The 13,840-nt window shown below is 37.0% G+C and overlaps 2 protein-coding genes across 2 annotated transcripts in view; one reads left to right on the top strand and one right to left on the bottom strand.

Annotated features, from left to right (window-relative positions):
* galnt1 (UDP-N-acetyl-alpha-D-galactosamine:polypeptide N-acetylgalactosaminyltransferase 1) overlaps positions 1 to 5,416 on the bottom strand; it is a 100,413-nt gene extending 94,997 nt beyond the window's left edge. Inside the window, exon 1 of the mRNA XM_084384958.1 lies at positions 5,024 to 5,416. The gene's annotated coding sequence lies outside the window, so the exon portion shown is untranslated. The remainder of the gene's footprint in view (positions 1 to 5,023) is intronic.
* A 4,149-nt stretch (positions 5,417 to 9,565) lies between these two features.
* On the top strand, positions 9,566 to 11,114 carry ino80c (INO80 complex subunit C). Its single transcript, XM_084435259.1, has 5 exons — positions 9,566 to 9,877; positions 9,989 to 10,087; positions 10,164 to 10,275; positions 10,451 to 10,518; positions 10,630 to 11,114. Exons 1-5 carry the CDS (start codon positions 9,662 to 9,664, stop codon positions 10,759 to 10,761), a joined length of 627 nt encoding a protein of 208 aa, XP_084291385.1. The 5' UTR covers positions 9,566 to 9,661; the 3' UTR covers positions 10,762 to 11,114.
* The last annotated feature ends 2,726 nt before the right edge of the window (positions 11,115 to 13,840 follow it).

Below are 13,840 nucleotides of genomic sequence, written 5' to 3'. Positions count from 1 at the left end.
ACTCTCAGGTCACACCGGGAGTATGCAGCCTTAGGTCGGCTTGATTCTGGAGTTATGCCCAATCAAAGTTCCACTGGAAGTGACCATACCTCGGGAAGAAAGCCGAGTTAGGGCTCAATACTCCCGGCATAGGCGGCCCACTGGGTGACCCCTCCATGCCCTTAGTCCAGAGCCCCATCTCGGCTTGGGCCGTTTTGCCGGTCAAAGCTGGACAGGAAGTGGTGGTATCTCGGAGCCGGACGGTCCCAGGGGCTCAAGACTGTGGGGAATATAGGGTCCCTCTGGGACCTCTCCATGCCCAGAATCTCAAGCCTTAACTCAGCTTGGCTCCCGAATTATGCCCGGTTATACATACAGGACTTTAGGACAAACCGGGCTCTATCTCATTGGAATGAATGTGTGTAATTTGTGTGTAAGTAAGGTAAGGTTAAAAGGTTAGTAAGATAAAAGCACACAAAGACACGTTATCTTTAAACACTTTCAAAAAATGTATCAAAGTTTGCAATTAGAGGGATTCCTCATTGAAATACATAAGGTGGGCTTAAATGGTACATAGTGAGTAATGGTGAAAAAAGACAATGTTTTCCTTTAAAAATGTAAGATATGTTTACAAATACATGCATGGAGCTTAAATATACTGTGGACTAGTATCATAGTAATTTTCATTGTGCCCACATTAAGAAATGTTAAGTTTTTTCATTCAAAGTTAGCTTGTGTTGGCTCTAGTTTGCATGCGTTTTGTGGCGCTGTACCCTTTAAGCCCATCTTAAAAAAAAGTTAATTTATAAAAATAATCTTCTCTACAAAACAATATATGATGCATTTATTTGTAAATGAATGTAAAATGAATCACAAAACATTCATTGTATGCAGTTCACATGCTTAATTCTTTGGCAGTCTATCTTTCTGTAAGGCTAATGGTTTGACCTAGAGATTAGCTTTGAACGCAAGCTTATAAAACTCATCTTTCCATTTAAAGGAAAATGATATAAAATGATAAAGTACTATTTGTTCATACACAAAAAACAATACATTTATCTCTTATTTGACATAATATCAATGTAGTTACCAAAGAAATGGCTGAAAATTGCTGAAATGTGTTGATTTCTGAAGGGTCCCGAAACACCAAAGTTTTGGGGTGACTTTGTGTGAGGTCCCCTGAGACAGCGTGCACATGGGTGGGGCTAACTCAACATTGCCAAATGTAATTGGTATGCAATTAAAAATGCCAGGGAAGTAACAAATCACTGGATTGGTTAAAATAATAAGCAGCATAAAATATTATTTTCTCTTTTTTTAATTTGACTTAAGAGTTGAAAGTGGGCTTAAAGGGTACATGGGCTTAATGGGTACACTTACCCTAGTCTAAATCTGAGTATGATGGATTATCCAAACAGAAAAAAAATAAGATGTAGGTTGGGAACTTGGTTCTATTCAAGGTTGTTGATTGGATTTTAAGATGTGGCTGTTTTGGGGCGATTGTGGAGGGGCGGGGTTTAAGCAGACTAAATGATTGGAGAAGTCCCGTATACATCACCAGAGAGTCATTTTCACTGAAAGATTGAGATATGACATTTTAATTAAACATTTCAACATCAAAAAACTGTCAAACAAATTAAAATACATGGATGAATCGTTCATAATAAGATCTATAATTAATTATTGATTAATCATTGTATAAATCTACTAATCTACTCATTAAAAAAAAAAAAAAAAAAGACTTCTGCACTGAAAAAAATTTGGAGTAGGATTTACTTGAAAAAAGCTTGCTAAGTTTTTTCACTCAGAAAATGCTAGTAAATTTACAGTTTCCCAAGTAAAAACCTAAACATATTTATCAGTAGCTTTAATTAGAAATCTTTAAGTTAAATTTACTTGGAATATGGAATTAAGTAAACTTTACTTAACCTAGTTAAGTGAAAGTAACAAAGAAAATAAGTCATTTTAACTTGGCTAGTAAAAGGTTGATTAATATCGATTTGGTTGAAATTTCCTTTGCATTACATTTCACTCAAACAATAATATTGAATTATACCAGTCATTTATAGTATGTGCTTTGCTTAGATTATCTAAGTAATTTATACTACATCATGTCAGATGTTAAGCCTCATGCGAATACAAAGACCTCAATACTTGGTAGACAATACACAATGACGGTAACATTTGATGGATCATTTTTGTGTTTGATTGTGTCATTTTGAGCAGAAAATTTACTCGAAATGTCACAAAATGGCAAGTTACTAATCCTGACAACAAAAGCAATGATAAAACAGTGTAAATACAGCTGGAAAACAGTGAAAAATGAACCTCATTAATTATTCAAGGTCCAGTGCATGATGGGAACCCCAGTATCAGAAAAGTTGAGTAATTTTTACTTAATTTTATTGAGTTGATATTTACGCTTTCATTTCTACTCGCTTGAATTAAGTACTGATATGGAATTTACTTAGTTTTTTTAATTCTTGCCTGAACTAACTTTTTCATGTAAATTACATTGTTTTTTTTCAGTAGTATTTACTTCACCAAAAAATCATTTTTTACAGTGTGCATCAAAACCTATTTGCAATTTAGCAAAATATGATGTCTGTTTATAGATTTTTCAACAGAATTAATTTTCCACTTCCTATTAAAAAAGGCCACCATTATTATAATAATTGATATTTTTTCATTAAGATGATCTCTATCCAATTAATTCTTTAGAATGCCAGTGTTATTATAACCATTTGAAATTTACATCTCATGTTCCTTTTCTTTTTCATTTCATTCTATTACTATTTTTGTGCAATACTATATAGTATTTTTGGTTTTGGTTTTGGACATGTCAAAATAGCATACAGTAAATTAACAAAAAAAAAAAAAAAAGTTTTATTGAATTAAAACAATCCTGCATAGACTAGAGATGCATTCCGGTCTCAAACCGACGCTTTGCATCTATCCTTTCAGGTTTAACGTATTCTCCAAGCACAGCAACCATTTGATGCCCTCAGGCAACGCTTTACCCCCTCACACACTGGGACTATCAATTTCTCCCAACTAAAAACACGCATGTAGCCAGGGACTGTCCGAAATCCACATAGCCGGTGCACTGTTTAGAGGCGAGAAGGCCAGTGAAAGTAGCAGCAGATAAATAATGGATAAGCTCGTTCTTTCTCCTCTGTGAAAAAACATGACAGATCAGTTCCTGCACCCTCTGCTTGTAAAGCTTCATTTCTGACTCCAGGGGCCCGCCGTCTCCACGCTCTCATCTTCTAATGGTCCTACCAGTGATTACTGAGACATAAGTGCACCGTCTGTCTTGATGATCAATCATCCGCTGGATCTATAAAGACGGCCCCACCACAGAGCTCCCCAAATGTAATTAAATTTAAAAGAGTGGACGCTGCCCGATCTGCCAGCAGTTTGAGGGGCGTTGTTGGCTGTAAGCATGACTGACAACTTATTTATAGTGCTTTAGCTGCAAGCAACACAATACGTGATGATGACAACTTGGGGTGTTCGTCAAAAGCATGCTCAATTTCGTCTGTCATGTCATCAATGGACTCCTGAGAGCCACTGAGCAATAAAACAGCTCTTTTAACAGGAGAGTGCTATTCAATAATAAGCATTGCAGAATTATATAATTCAGAACAGACAAACAAGGCATCTGGGGGTCAATGTTTCCCACCAATAAATACGACAGAAGTAGAATAGGAGCAACTCACTGAGCTCAATGATCACTTTTTAATGTCAGCCTACTTTTGACTTTTCAACTAAGGCAGCCCTCAAAAGAGCAAATGTCTACTGCATGCCAAGTCAATCTGAACAGCAAAAATATGGCAAGCCCTTTCAAGTAATCCAATAGAGACTGGTAGCCTTTTTCATTTTTAATAGGCCTAACTTTTTTAGCTATTCATTACATAGATCCTCCTACTACCTAGTGGTAGGATGGTGACAAGTATCCTTTGAATAAATCACTAGTACACATTCATTAGGGCCTAGATATCAGTACTTATTCCTTTGCTAGTCACTATCCCAAAATGTCAAGTAGCCTAACTACTCCAATGTTTCCGGAACAAAACAAAACTGAAACAAAACATTGCCACTGAATTCTACGGGAATCTGTGATTCAGATAAGCCATTTATTTCTGTCTATTCTGTATTCTAAATGTTGAAAGCACAGCACCATGTTCAGTACTGATTTCTTCATTATTAGTGACTATTTTAATGGTAATTATTATCTATTCCAATTCCCTAATAACAATTGAATAGATATTAGTACCTATTTATAAAACATTAAGATGTATTCCAATTGCTGTCACGTTTTAACTAGTGTATCTATGAAGAAGCCATTTTGATTAATAATTACATTCACACAGCAGAAAAAACTATTGCAAATAGTGACATAAGGAATGTTACTAACAACTGACTCTAGACGTGTTTCATTTATGCATGAAGATTATAGGTTACCAATTCACAATAAGTTAATGAACTAACAAGGAAAACTTTTAAATTCAACATTTGCTAACACATTAACACAAGGGTTGTATCTTACGTTAACAAAGATTAATGTTACTTGCGTTAACAAAGATTAATAAATAGCCTACTCAAAGAAATGTATTGCTCATTGATAGGTCATGCATTAAATAACGATAACTAGCCTGCTAAGACGTTCAAGTAAAGTGTTTCCAAAATATACTATATTAGAATACTTATTAGTAAATAAAAAATTACACAAAATACTACCAGTAATATAAATACACATAAGCTACTAGTAAGTTTTAATGGGGAAAATTTGTTAAAACGGCTTGCCATACATGTCTTCACTGTCCGGGTGCGATTTCTTTCAATACATTTTATAGACGCTAGAAAAGTCGCATTCCTGTATTGAAACATCGCTGCTCTTGCTACAGTCCTCCTGTCTCTGCTTAACACTGACACATGAAGAGACCAGAAAAACAGTCGGCAACAGAACAGCCCGAGAAAACGATTCGGGAGCCGACAATTATGCGGGTTAAATTTTAGATATACAAATTAAAAGATTTACCTTATCTCGTTTCGACAGCGCACGAGACGATAACAGAGACCGTTGAGACCTTTCGCTTCGTCCCAGTGCGGATCTGAGGCTCCACGCGCTGGAAAAAAATGTGATCTTCAGATGGTACTACCTCAAAAATTAATCCCAAACATGGTCGAGCGGAGATCTGGCCCGAAATACAGCGCTTTTCACAAAATCCGCCGTCTCGTTCCGAGGGGGATGGTAACCCGTTAGTTTAGTGCGCGCAGGGCGGCCTGTTCGCTGGTAATTATGGTGTAAATTGGCCGAGGATCGAGGACACTCCGTCCGCGGGATGAGCGCTGCGCTCCGGCTGAAAGCACTGAGTGAGCGCCGCTATTCGGTCTAACGGAGACGGAGCAGCTGAAGAGACCCGCCCACTCTGTCAACCCGGAAGAGAACTGTCAATGAAATGGCATTAATGACATCAGTTGTACTCAAGAATGAGAGCCATGGGTGGACAGTGGAATTATTATTAACAACCTTCTAACCTCTGGCTAAATCAGTTATAAACGTCCTTGTAAAGAAAAACAGCAGCAGAGATTCTTGTGTTAGAATGGGAGAGTTGTGTATAGTTGTATTCCTTTGCTAACTCATGTAACCACCCCTCTTGGGTTCTGGTTTTACAACACTCAGGATGTGGGTTTTGTTGTATCCAACCAAGAAATCTTTACTGCTCATAAAATTTCACCCAGATTGTTTTGCAATTTGTTATTGTTGGTTTTGGTTCATATGGTTCTCAACTGTTTTTTCTTAAATAATCATGGCTTTAAAATTAAACTTTTAAAATGTGGTAACATGTATGATCCATGAATTGCACTGGGACAACAAAATGCAAAATGACTAATATGACCTGGCTTGGCTGACCAGGAACATTAACACTTTTGTATTGCATAATGTTCACGATGTTGTTTGAAGTTTTGCATGAGCAACAGCAGACGTGTGATAACATATCAATAAAACAATATTGTAGAGTTACGTATATTATCAAGTGACAGGTAAATATACATCAAAATAATATGTAGAGTTTGATTGGATGCACAGCCTTCGATGTCAACAACAAAGGCATTTTAAAAAACTATATTTATTTATGTACAGTACTGTGCAAAAGTCTTAGGCACGTTAGTATTTTCACACAAAAAAAAAGTTTTTAAGCCTGTTTCTTTTATCTTTTGCTGTAGTGTGTCAGTAGGAAATATCAGTTTACATTTCCAAACATTCTTTTTGCCATTAATTGAAATAATCCAGTGAGATTTTGGTAGAAGCTAATTGATCAATAAAATCTATTTATTTTTTATTTTTTTGAAAGCATCCTCACTTTACAGCATTTTTACACAGGTGCCTAAAACTTTTCACAGGAAGGTTTCTTCAAGCATCTTGGAGACGTTGATGTCCACAGTTCTTGTGGATTTAGTCTCAGTTTTTTCTGTTTCTTCATGTAATCACAGACACAGACTCGATGATGGTGAGATCGGATCTCTGTGTGGAGCAGACCGGCTGTTGTCAGACTCCTTGTGCATACAAAAATCTCACTGGATTATTACAATTAATGGAAAAAGGAATGTTTGGAAATGTAAACTAATATTTCCTACTGACACACTACAACAAAATATATAAATAACTGTCTTAAAATAATTTCATTGGGGTGAAAATAACGTGCCTAAGACATTTGCACAGTACTCTATGTTTATATGACTAGTGCCTTTATAATTTGAATTTAGCATTGTTATTGCCTAGTTGTGTTGTACTAACACACTGATTAAAGCCAGTGGTATGTAAAACGTGAGGACATTTTCGGGTCAAAAAATTATGGTGGGTCCAGTGTTAGAAAAGTTTTAAAATAATAGCACTTTGGTCAATACAGTATGTTTACACTTTACAAAGTGATATTTACTTAATTTCATTGCTTATATAATTTTACATTGTCAGCCATCATCCTACCCCTACCACCATTTTCCCCCTTTGAAATAAACTGCTCAACTGCTCTATAATGTTGACATCCTGTAGTGGGATTATTTTAGCACTTTGAAAGAAAGAAAAAACTCTGTGCCCTGTGTGCTTGGCAGCTGTAAAAAATCTTCCAGAAAATTAATTGCTTTGTCATAATTTTCAGAGTTAATGTTTTTTCTGTTTTTTTAATGTTAACTATTCTGTTCATTTGAAGTTGCTTCAGAACAGCTTTAGTAAAAATAATAAAGCAATATTAATATGCAAAAACCTATTAAATGAAAATGAATATATTCCTTTTGTGTCCAAGTGTACTTGCATGACTTTGGTTATGTTTTAGGAGTGCAATAATATCAATTTGGAAAATAGGGCCATATCTGGCTCTATTATTCCATGTCAATTTAGGACTACCGACACTGCATGTTTAGTCACGTTTTATCTTCTGAAATACTCTGAGTATTTGTTCCATAAACTAACAACACACGCGCACAGACACACACACACACACACACACACACATTCTAAACAATGACCCGGTAAAAAGCCCAATCTTTCATTTATTGCAGTTACGTTTTATTCATAAAATATTCATGGATGTTTGCAATTGAACCTCAATACAGAATTTCCAGCTAGTTTATTTATGCATTGCATGCACCAGCCACTTGTAGCAACTTCGTCTTGATGAAATATAAATGAGACGTCAAGTGTGTTCAGTATGTTCTTTGCCCCAATCCTCTCTCAACCTTTTATAAAAACGGTAACTCATCCATAGTAAAGCCAAAACACTACAGCAGGACTAAACTGGGGTAAACCAAACCAAATGCCAAAAGAGGATGTAGACGCAACACTATAGCAGGAAAGAGGAGCTCTGTCCCTTCTTATCAGTGGCCACCTGCAACATCTTAGTTGTTTTCTTCAAGGAAGAGGAGAGAGAGTGTGTGTGTGTGTGTGTGTGTGTGTGTGTGTGTGTGTGTGTGTGTGTGTGTGTGTGTGTGTGTGTGTGTGTGTGTGTGTGTGTGTGTGTGTGTGTGTGTGTGTGTGTGTGTGTGTGTGTGTGTGTGTGTGTGTGTGTGTGTGTGTGTGTGTGTGTGAATAAACTCAAGGACAACACAATGTTCTACTGAGCGTGTCGATCTGTATAAGATGATTTCTCCGTCACATTGTCTCCAACAATATTTCACTTCAAAATATGCAGAGGGGTCCATATATGAAAGAGAACAAAGTGAACTCTGAAGTTGACATTTAAGATGGCAGAAAAGGTGAAATGACAAGTAATGGCATTCATAGAAAGGACAAGAACAGAGAATGAAATGAAGAAAGGTAACACTCACCTCTTTTGAAGTCTCCTTTCTGTGGGCATAATGTAAAATAGGCATAATATGAAAGAAGTATCCTAATATTTATATTATTATAGGCTATAGCTATGCAGCTTTTCCAACAAATTCAAGTGCTTTTCAGTATTATATGGCCATGAACTACACTGGCAAACAACTACAATTCATTCAATGCAACAATGACTGTTGTAAAAATAAAATCAAAATTGACATCCTTATTGAGAAGAAATATAGATGTTTAAGACTTATAGTTTGTACATCAGTCAAAATCCCGAATTTACCACTACTCTGTGATAATGGTTAAAATTGGAATATCTATTTTTGTACATTTTCATTACATTTCTCTGTCACTCAAAGAAAGGAGAGAAGGGAGACATGAAGGACAATGCCACTGTGGTGGGTGTTGAATCAAAATCTATAGAGAGGGGAGAAATAATTACCTGACATCTGGTTTTAACAAAGTTAATTAGTCATTTATTTCCCCCAGCAACACGTGTGATTGAAATATGAATGCCATTATTCTCTTTTATTCTATAATGAGTCAGTGTGATGAAGCATAAAACTGTCATGTTAGTTAGTCAGTGTCATGAAGCATAAATCAAACTTAACTTCAGCTCTAACTGCTGGGAATGGGAAAAGGCAATTTGTTGGCCCTATTTCAAATTATATGAAACAATATATATATATCAAATAATATTTGGCCGAGATACAACTATTTGAACATCTGGAATCTGAGGGGAAAAAAAAAATCAAAACATTGAGAAAATCGCCTTTAAAGTTGTCCATTTATGTTCGTGATTGTGCTGCATTCACTCACAAAAATAAATGTTTTATATATTTACGGTAGGACATTTACAAAATATCTTCATGGAACATGATCTTTACTTAATATCCTAATGATTTTTGGCATAAAAGATCATTTGGCGATCATTTTGACCCATACAATGTATTGTTGGCTTTTGCCACAAATATACCAGTGCGACTTGTGACTGGTTTTATGATCCAGGGTCACATATTACAAATATTTTACAGAGATGTTTGGCTCAGTCACTCTAGAATTCTGCTGTGAATAAATAAATAAATAAATAATAATAATAAATAAAAAACAAGCTGAAATATGAATATAATAATCAATAATGTTTTATATTTGTTCTACAAAAATATTATATTGCATCCCTTAACACAAGCGGAACCATCGGGCGCAATCGATTGTAGCAACGGAATACAAATATAACGCACGCTGTCACGGTCTCATCATCTTTTCCGGGTGAATAGGATGTTGTGATATAGCTGTAGGCTAACGTGTTTTTACAAAATTCCAGGTTATGTTCGTTGCTTAAAACTACAAATGTCTGCGTCTTCTGAACCGGGAATAGCAAAAGCAAGGGATTTGAATCCAGCGACGCTCTCGACGAGTAAAGCACAGACAGCGGCGGCGTTAGTTGCTCAAGCCCGGAGCAAGAAGCGAGCCGTCAGTCCCGCGATCCACACAATACCGCAGCCAAATAATAACATCAGCAAAAAGAAAAAAACACAACCTCCATCGTCAACTACTCAAACTCAGGTAAAGAAAAAACACTAGACTTCGACATGACGGGACTAACGTTACTGTTTACACGTCATGTTTAATTTAATAACGAAACGTTTCTCGTCGGTGGTGTTGCATTTGTCTCAGGTTGCTCCAGTGGAGGGGACTTCTGAAGGAAAACCAGCAGCAGCTGTTGATATAGAGACTGCTACAAAGTGTCTGCCTTTTAAAAACCCTAATTTTGTGGTAAGAGTCTTCTCACAAAAAGTCCCAGATGTTCTTAGATACATTTCAATACATTCATAAGTTTGTCCTCCACTAGCACTCAGGTATTGGTGGAGCAGCAGCAGGGAAGAAGAACAGGACTTGGAAAAATCTGAAGCAGATTTTAGCAGCGGAGAAAGCGCTGCCCTGGAAAATATCTGATCCTAACTGTGAGTCTGACTTACAAAAGTAATCAAACTCTGATTAATTCTGTCAAAATAAGAGTTTAAACATCTGATCTGAATAATAATTGCCAGATTGAGTGTTTACATCTCAGGTCAGAGTCTCAGTGAATGTGTTGATTTACTTTGACAATATTGAAATCTTTATTTGTTTTTCCCAAAGACTGCAGCATAGATGCACCTCCTTCTATGAAACCTGCTAAAAAGTACTCGGACATCTCAGGTCTACTGGTGAGTCTGTTGTAAAATGATGTTGGTTAATAATGCAGAAACATTGCTAATGTAATTGACTGGATGTACCCTCTAACCTCACCTAATGATTTTTACATATCTGTGTCCCAGGCAAACTACACAGATCCTCAGACTAAACTGCGCTTCGCATCAACGGAGGAGTTTTCCTACATCCGTCAGTTGCCCACAGACGTGGTGACCGGATACCTGACTCTCCGTAAAGCCACCTGCATTGTTCCATGAGAGAGAGAACCCCAAAATAAAGAGGGTTGACTCTCTTTTCCAGGCATAGACTTTCATTGGATTATTTAGAATGAACTCCTTTTATTATTATTTTTCTTACACTGTTTTTCACACAATAATTGTCTATTGAACCAAATATGAAACAATGCAAATGCTCATTGTAACTCCTTAATCTTAAGATCTTAAATGGATCCAAATACTGGTGTGAACTATAACCAGTAACCCAGTGTGAATTAGATTATAAATAGAGACAGCTCTCTAGAAAAGGAACTATTTCTGTTATCAACCTCATGAAACCCTTTATTAGAACAGTTCACAATGTGGTCAATGAATAAAGTATTTCATTTAATAATCATGTTGATATTGTTTTGCCTGGTAATTGGTCTCCTAAAGCTGTTTTTTCCATATCAAAAGATGCTGTATGGCCTTTGGCTTTCATAAGTTACATTTAGTCATTTAGAAAACGCCTTTATCCAAAGAGACTTACAAATGAGTAAGTGACTGACAACGCAAGAAGTGCTCAAAATAGAAAGTTTTAGACATTGCTTAGAGTCGCATAAACCAGACAAGGGAGGGATTCAAGGGAAAGGAAAGATTTTTTTTTTTTTTTTATGAGGTCAAGTGCTCATGGAAGAAATGAGTTTTCAGCTGTCTTTTGAATGTTGTCAGGGTGAGGTCGGGGAGATCATTCCACCAGCATGGAAACGTGAATTAAGAGATTTTGGAGAGATTTTGTGGCTCTCTGTGAGAGTACTACGAGCCGTCGCTCATTTACCGATCGTAGGCTTCTGGTAGGGATGTAGACTCGTAGGAGTGAGTGAAAGTAGGAGGGAGCTGAGCCTGTGGTAGATCTGTAAGCAAGCATCAATGCCTTGAACTTGATGCGAGCATCGAGTGGTGGCCAGTGCAGAGAGATGAACAGAGGTGTGACGTGGGCCATTTTGGGCTTGTTAAAGACAAGACGAGCTGAAGCATTCTGACTCATTTGTAGAGGTTTAGTTGCACATGATGGAAGTCCAGCCAGAAGAGCATTGCAGTAATCAAGCTTAGAAATGACCAGGGCCTGGACGAGACATTGTGTTGCATGCTCAGTTAGGAAAGGCCAGATCTTCCTGGTGTTGTGCAGTGCAAACCGGCATGATCGAGCTGTCTTCGAAATGTGGTCTTTGAAGGTCAAGATGGTCATCAAATATTACTCCCAAGATTTCTGACCGACCTTGATGGGGTGAATGATGAAAAGCAGATCTTGCATCCCAAACTCATGACCACTGTTTTACAAACCATTATTCTTACCGCTGAGTTACTGAACCTCATCTAATTAATTACTTAATTCATGTACGTGACAACAAATTATTTTGTTTGTTCATAAGTGAATCCTTAATGAAGAACAAAATGTAACATTTCAGATCATCTTTCTGTACTATGATGTACAGTATATGACGATGTCTTTCTGATGTCACAACTCTACTGTATAGAGTAAAAAAAGCTGCTGTAAAATTATTTCATTTTAATAGAGAAAAAGGAAGATCTTTACCTCAGATCTTTCATATCAAGGTAGATTCAACAATTTTGTACCATTGTACCTAGTCTCACAACCTGCGAGTCCCAGTTTTCCTTCCTCTGTGAAGGTCCATGTCCATCCAAGTCACTGCAGTACGTCAATTCAGGGTAATTTTAAGAACAGGTAACATTGGAAAAATTTTCCCAGCAGGCCCCAGCGAGGATCGAACTCGCGACCCCTGGTTTACAAGACCAGTGCTCTAACCACTGAGCTATGGAGCCTCACAAGATGCCTGTCAATCACGAGAGTGTTTGTGCTTTGAGTTAGCATGACAAAGACACACCTCAAGGAATTGGCAGGCAGCCTAAGATATCTTAACTGATGCTTCAGAGAAAAGACAAGATCAAACTAAACTCAGTCCAAACAACAGACTGGTCACATTCTTGTAGCCCAACTGACTTGTAGGCCTACTTTGTTTGAATTAAGTCTTTATTTACACAGAGACTGCTCTGAAAGGTAATCAGCTGTGGAGGTATATGTGAAGACACATGACCAAATCAAGACTTTCTGGTTCTATAGAGATACCATTAAACTGAATCACACAGTAATACAGTCAGAATCAAAGATTCAGAGTGCAGAAGAATCATATCAAGGCACCCAGCAGGCACAGTACATCAATGTGACGTCAGGAAGACGTTGGACTCCAACTAATCCAACGTCAGTCAGATGTCATATTTTGGTTGAAAATGAAAGTCAGGTTGACGTCTAAACCCAACGTTTGTTTGGCGTCAAGCTCCAACGTCAGACAGATGTTGAATTTTGGTTGGAATAAGCACCGCAAAAACATGTGACAATGAAATCAATAGTTGTATTTTAAAGTCACCATGATGATGGTTAGCTGGTAAATCTGGTTAGTTTTAAGTGAAGCATAAGTGTACGGCCATGCATTTCACCTTTTTGTTTGGTTTATTCCAACCAAAATTCAACGACTGCCCAACGTTGGAGCTTGACGTCAAACAAACATTGGATTTAGACGTCAACCCGACTCTCATTTTCAACCAAAATCCAACTCCTGACCGACGTTGTAGTCTATATCCTGTGCCTGCTGGGCAGATTTAGAACCATGATTCCTTATTCATCTTGTCCTTGTTTTTTTTTTTGTCAGTTTGCAAAAAAAATAAAAAATAAACTTTACTGAGAAAGGAATACATTGGTATAAAATAAACCTATTATTTTGAAACATTAATAAAACAAAATGTAGCTGATCTTAATTCTATATTTGTATTTTATAACAAATCAGAACTGAAGTAGCCTACACATTTATCATCCTAGAAAAACGAATAATTTCTCACATTGCTGGCAGGCACATGCACATGGCCTCTGACTAGATACGTGCCCTTTTTGCAAGATTCTTCTTTTCTTTTTCTTTTTTAGTTTATATTTTAGTTTTTGTAAATTATTTGTTACTGTGAATTCGAACATAGGCCTACTTCTTAGTCACAAACTCTTTTTCACCTACTACAGTAGGGAAGTATGCGATTTCGGATGCAGCCTTTCTGCTTTCATGAATGAGTCGGC

This window comes from Rutilus rutilus, assembly GCF_951802725.1.
Source record: "Rutilus rutilus genome assembly, chromosome: 17".
Lineage (NCBI taxonomy): Eukaryota > Metazoa > Chordata > Actinopteri > Cypriniformes > Leuciscidae > Rutilus > Rutilus rutilus.
This window is presented reverse-complemented; position numbering and strand designations above follow the sequence as displayed.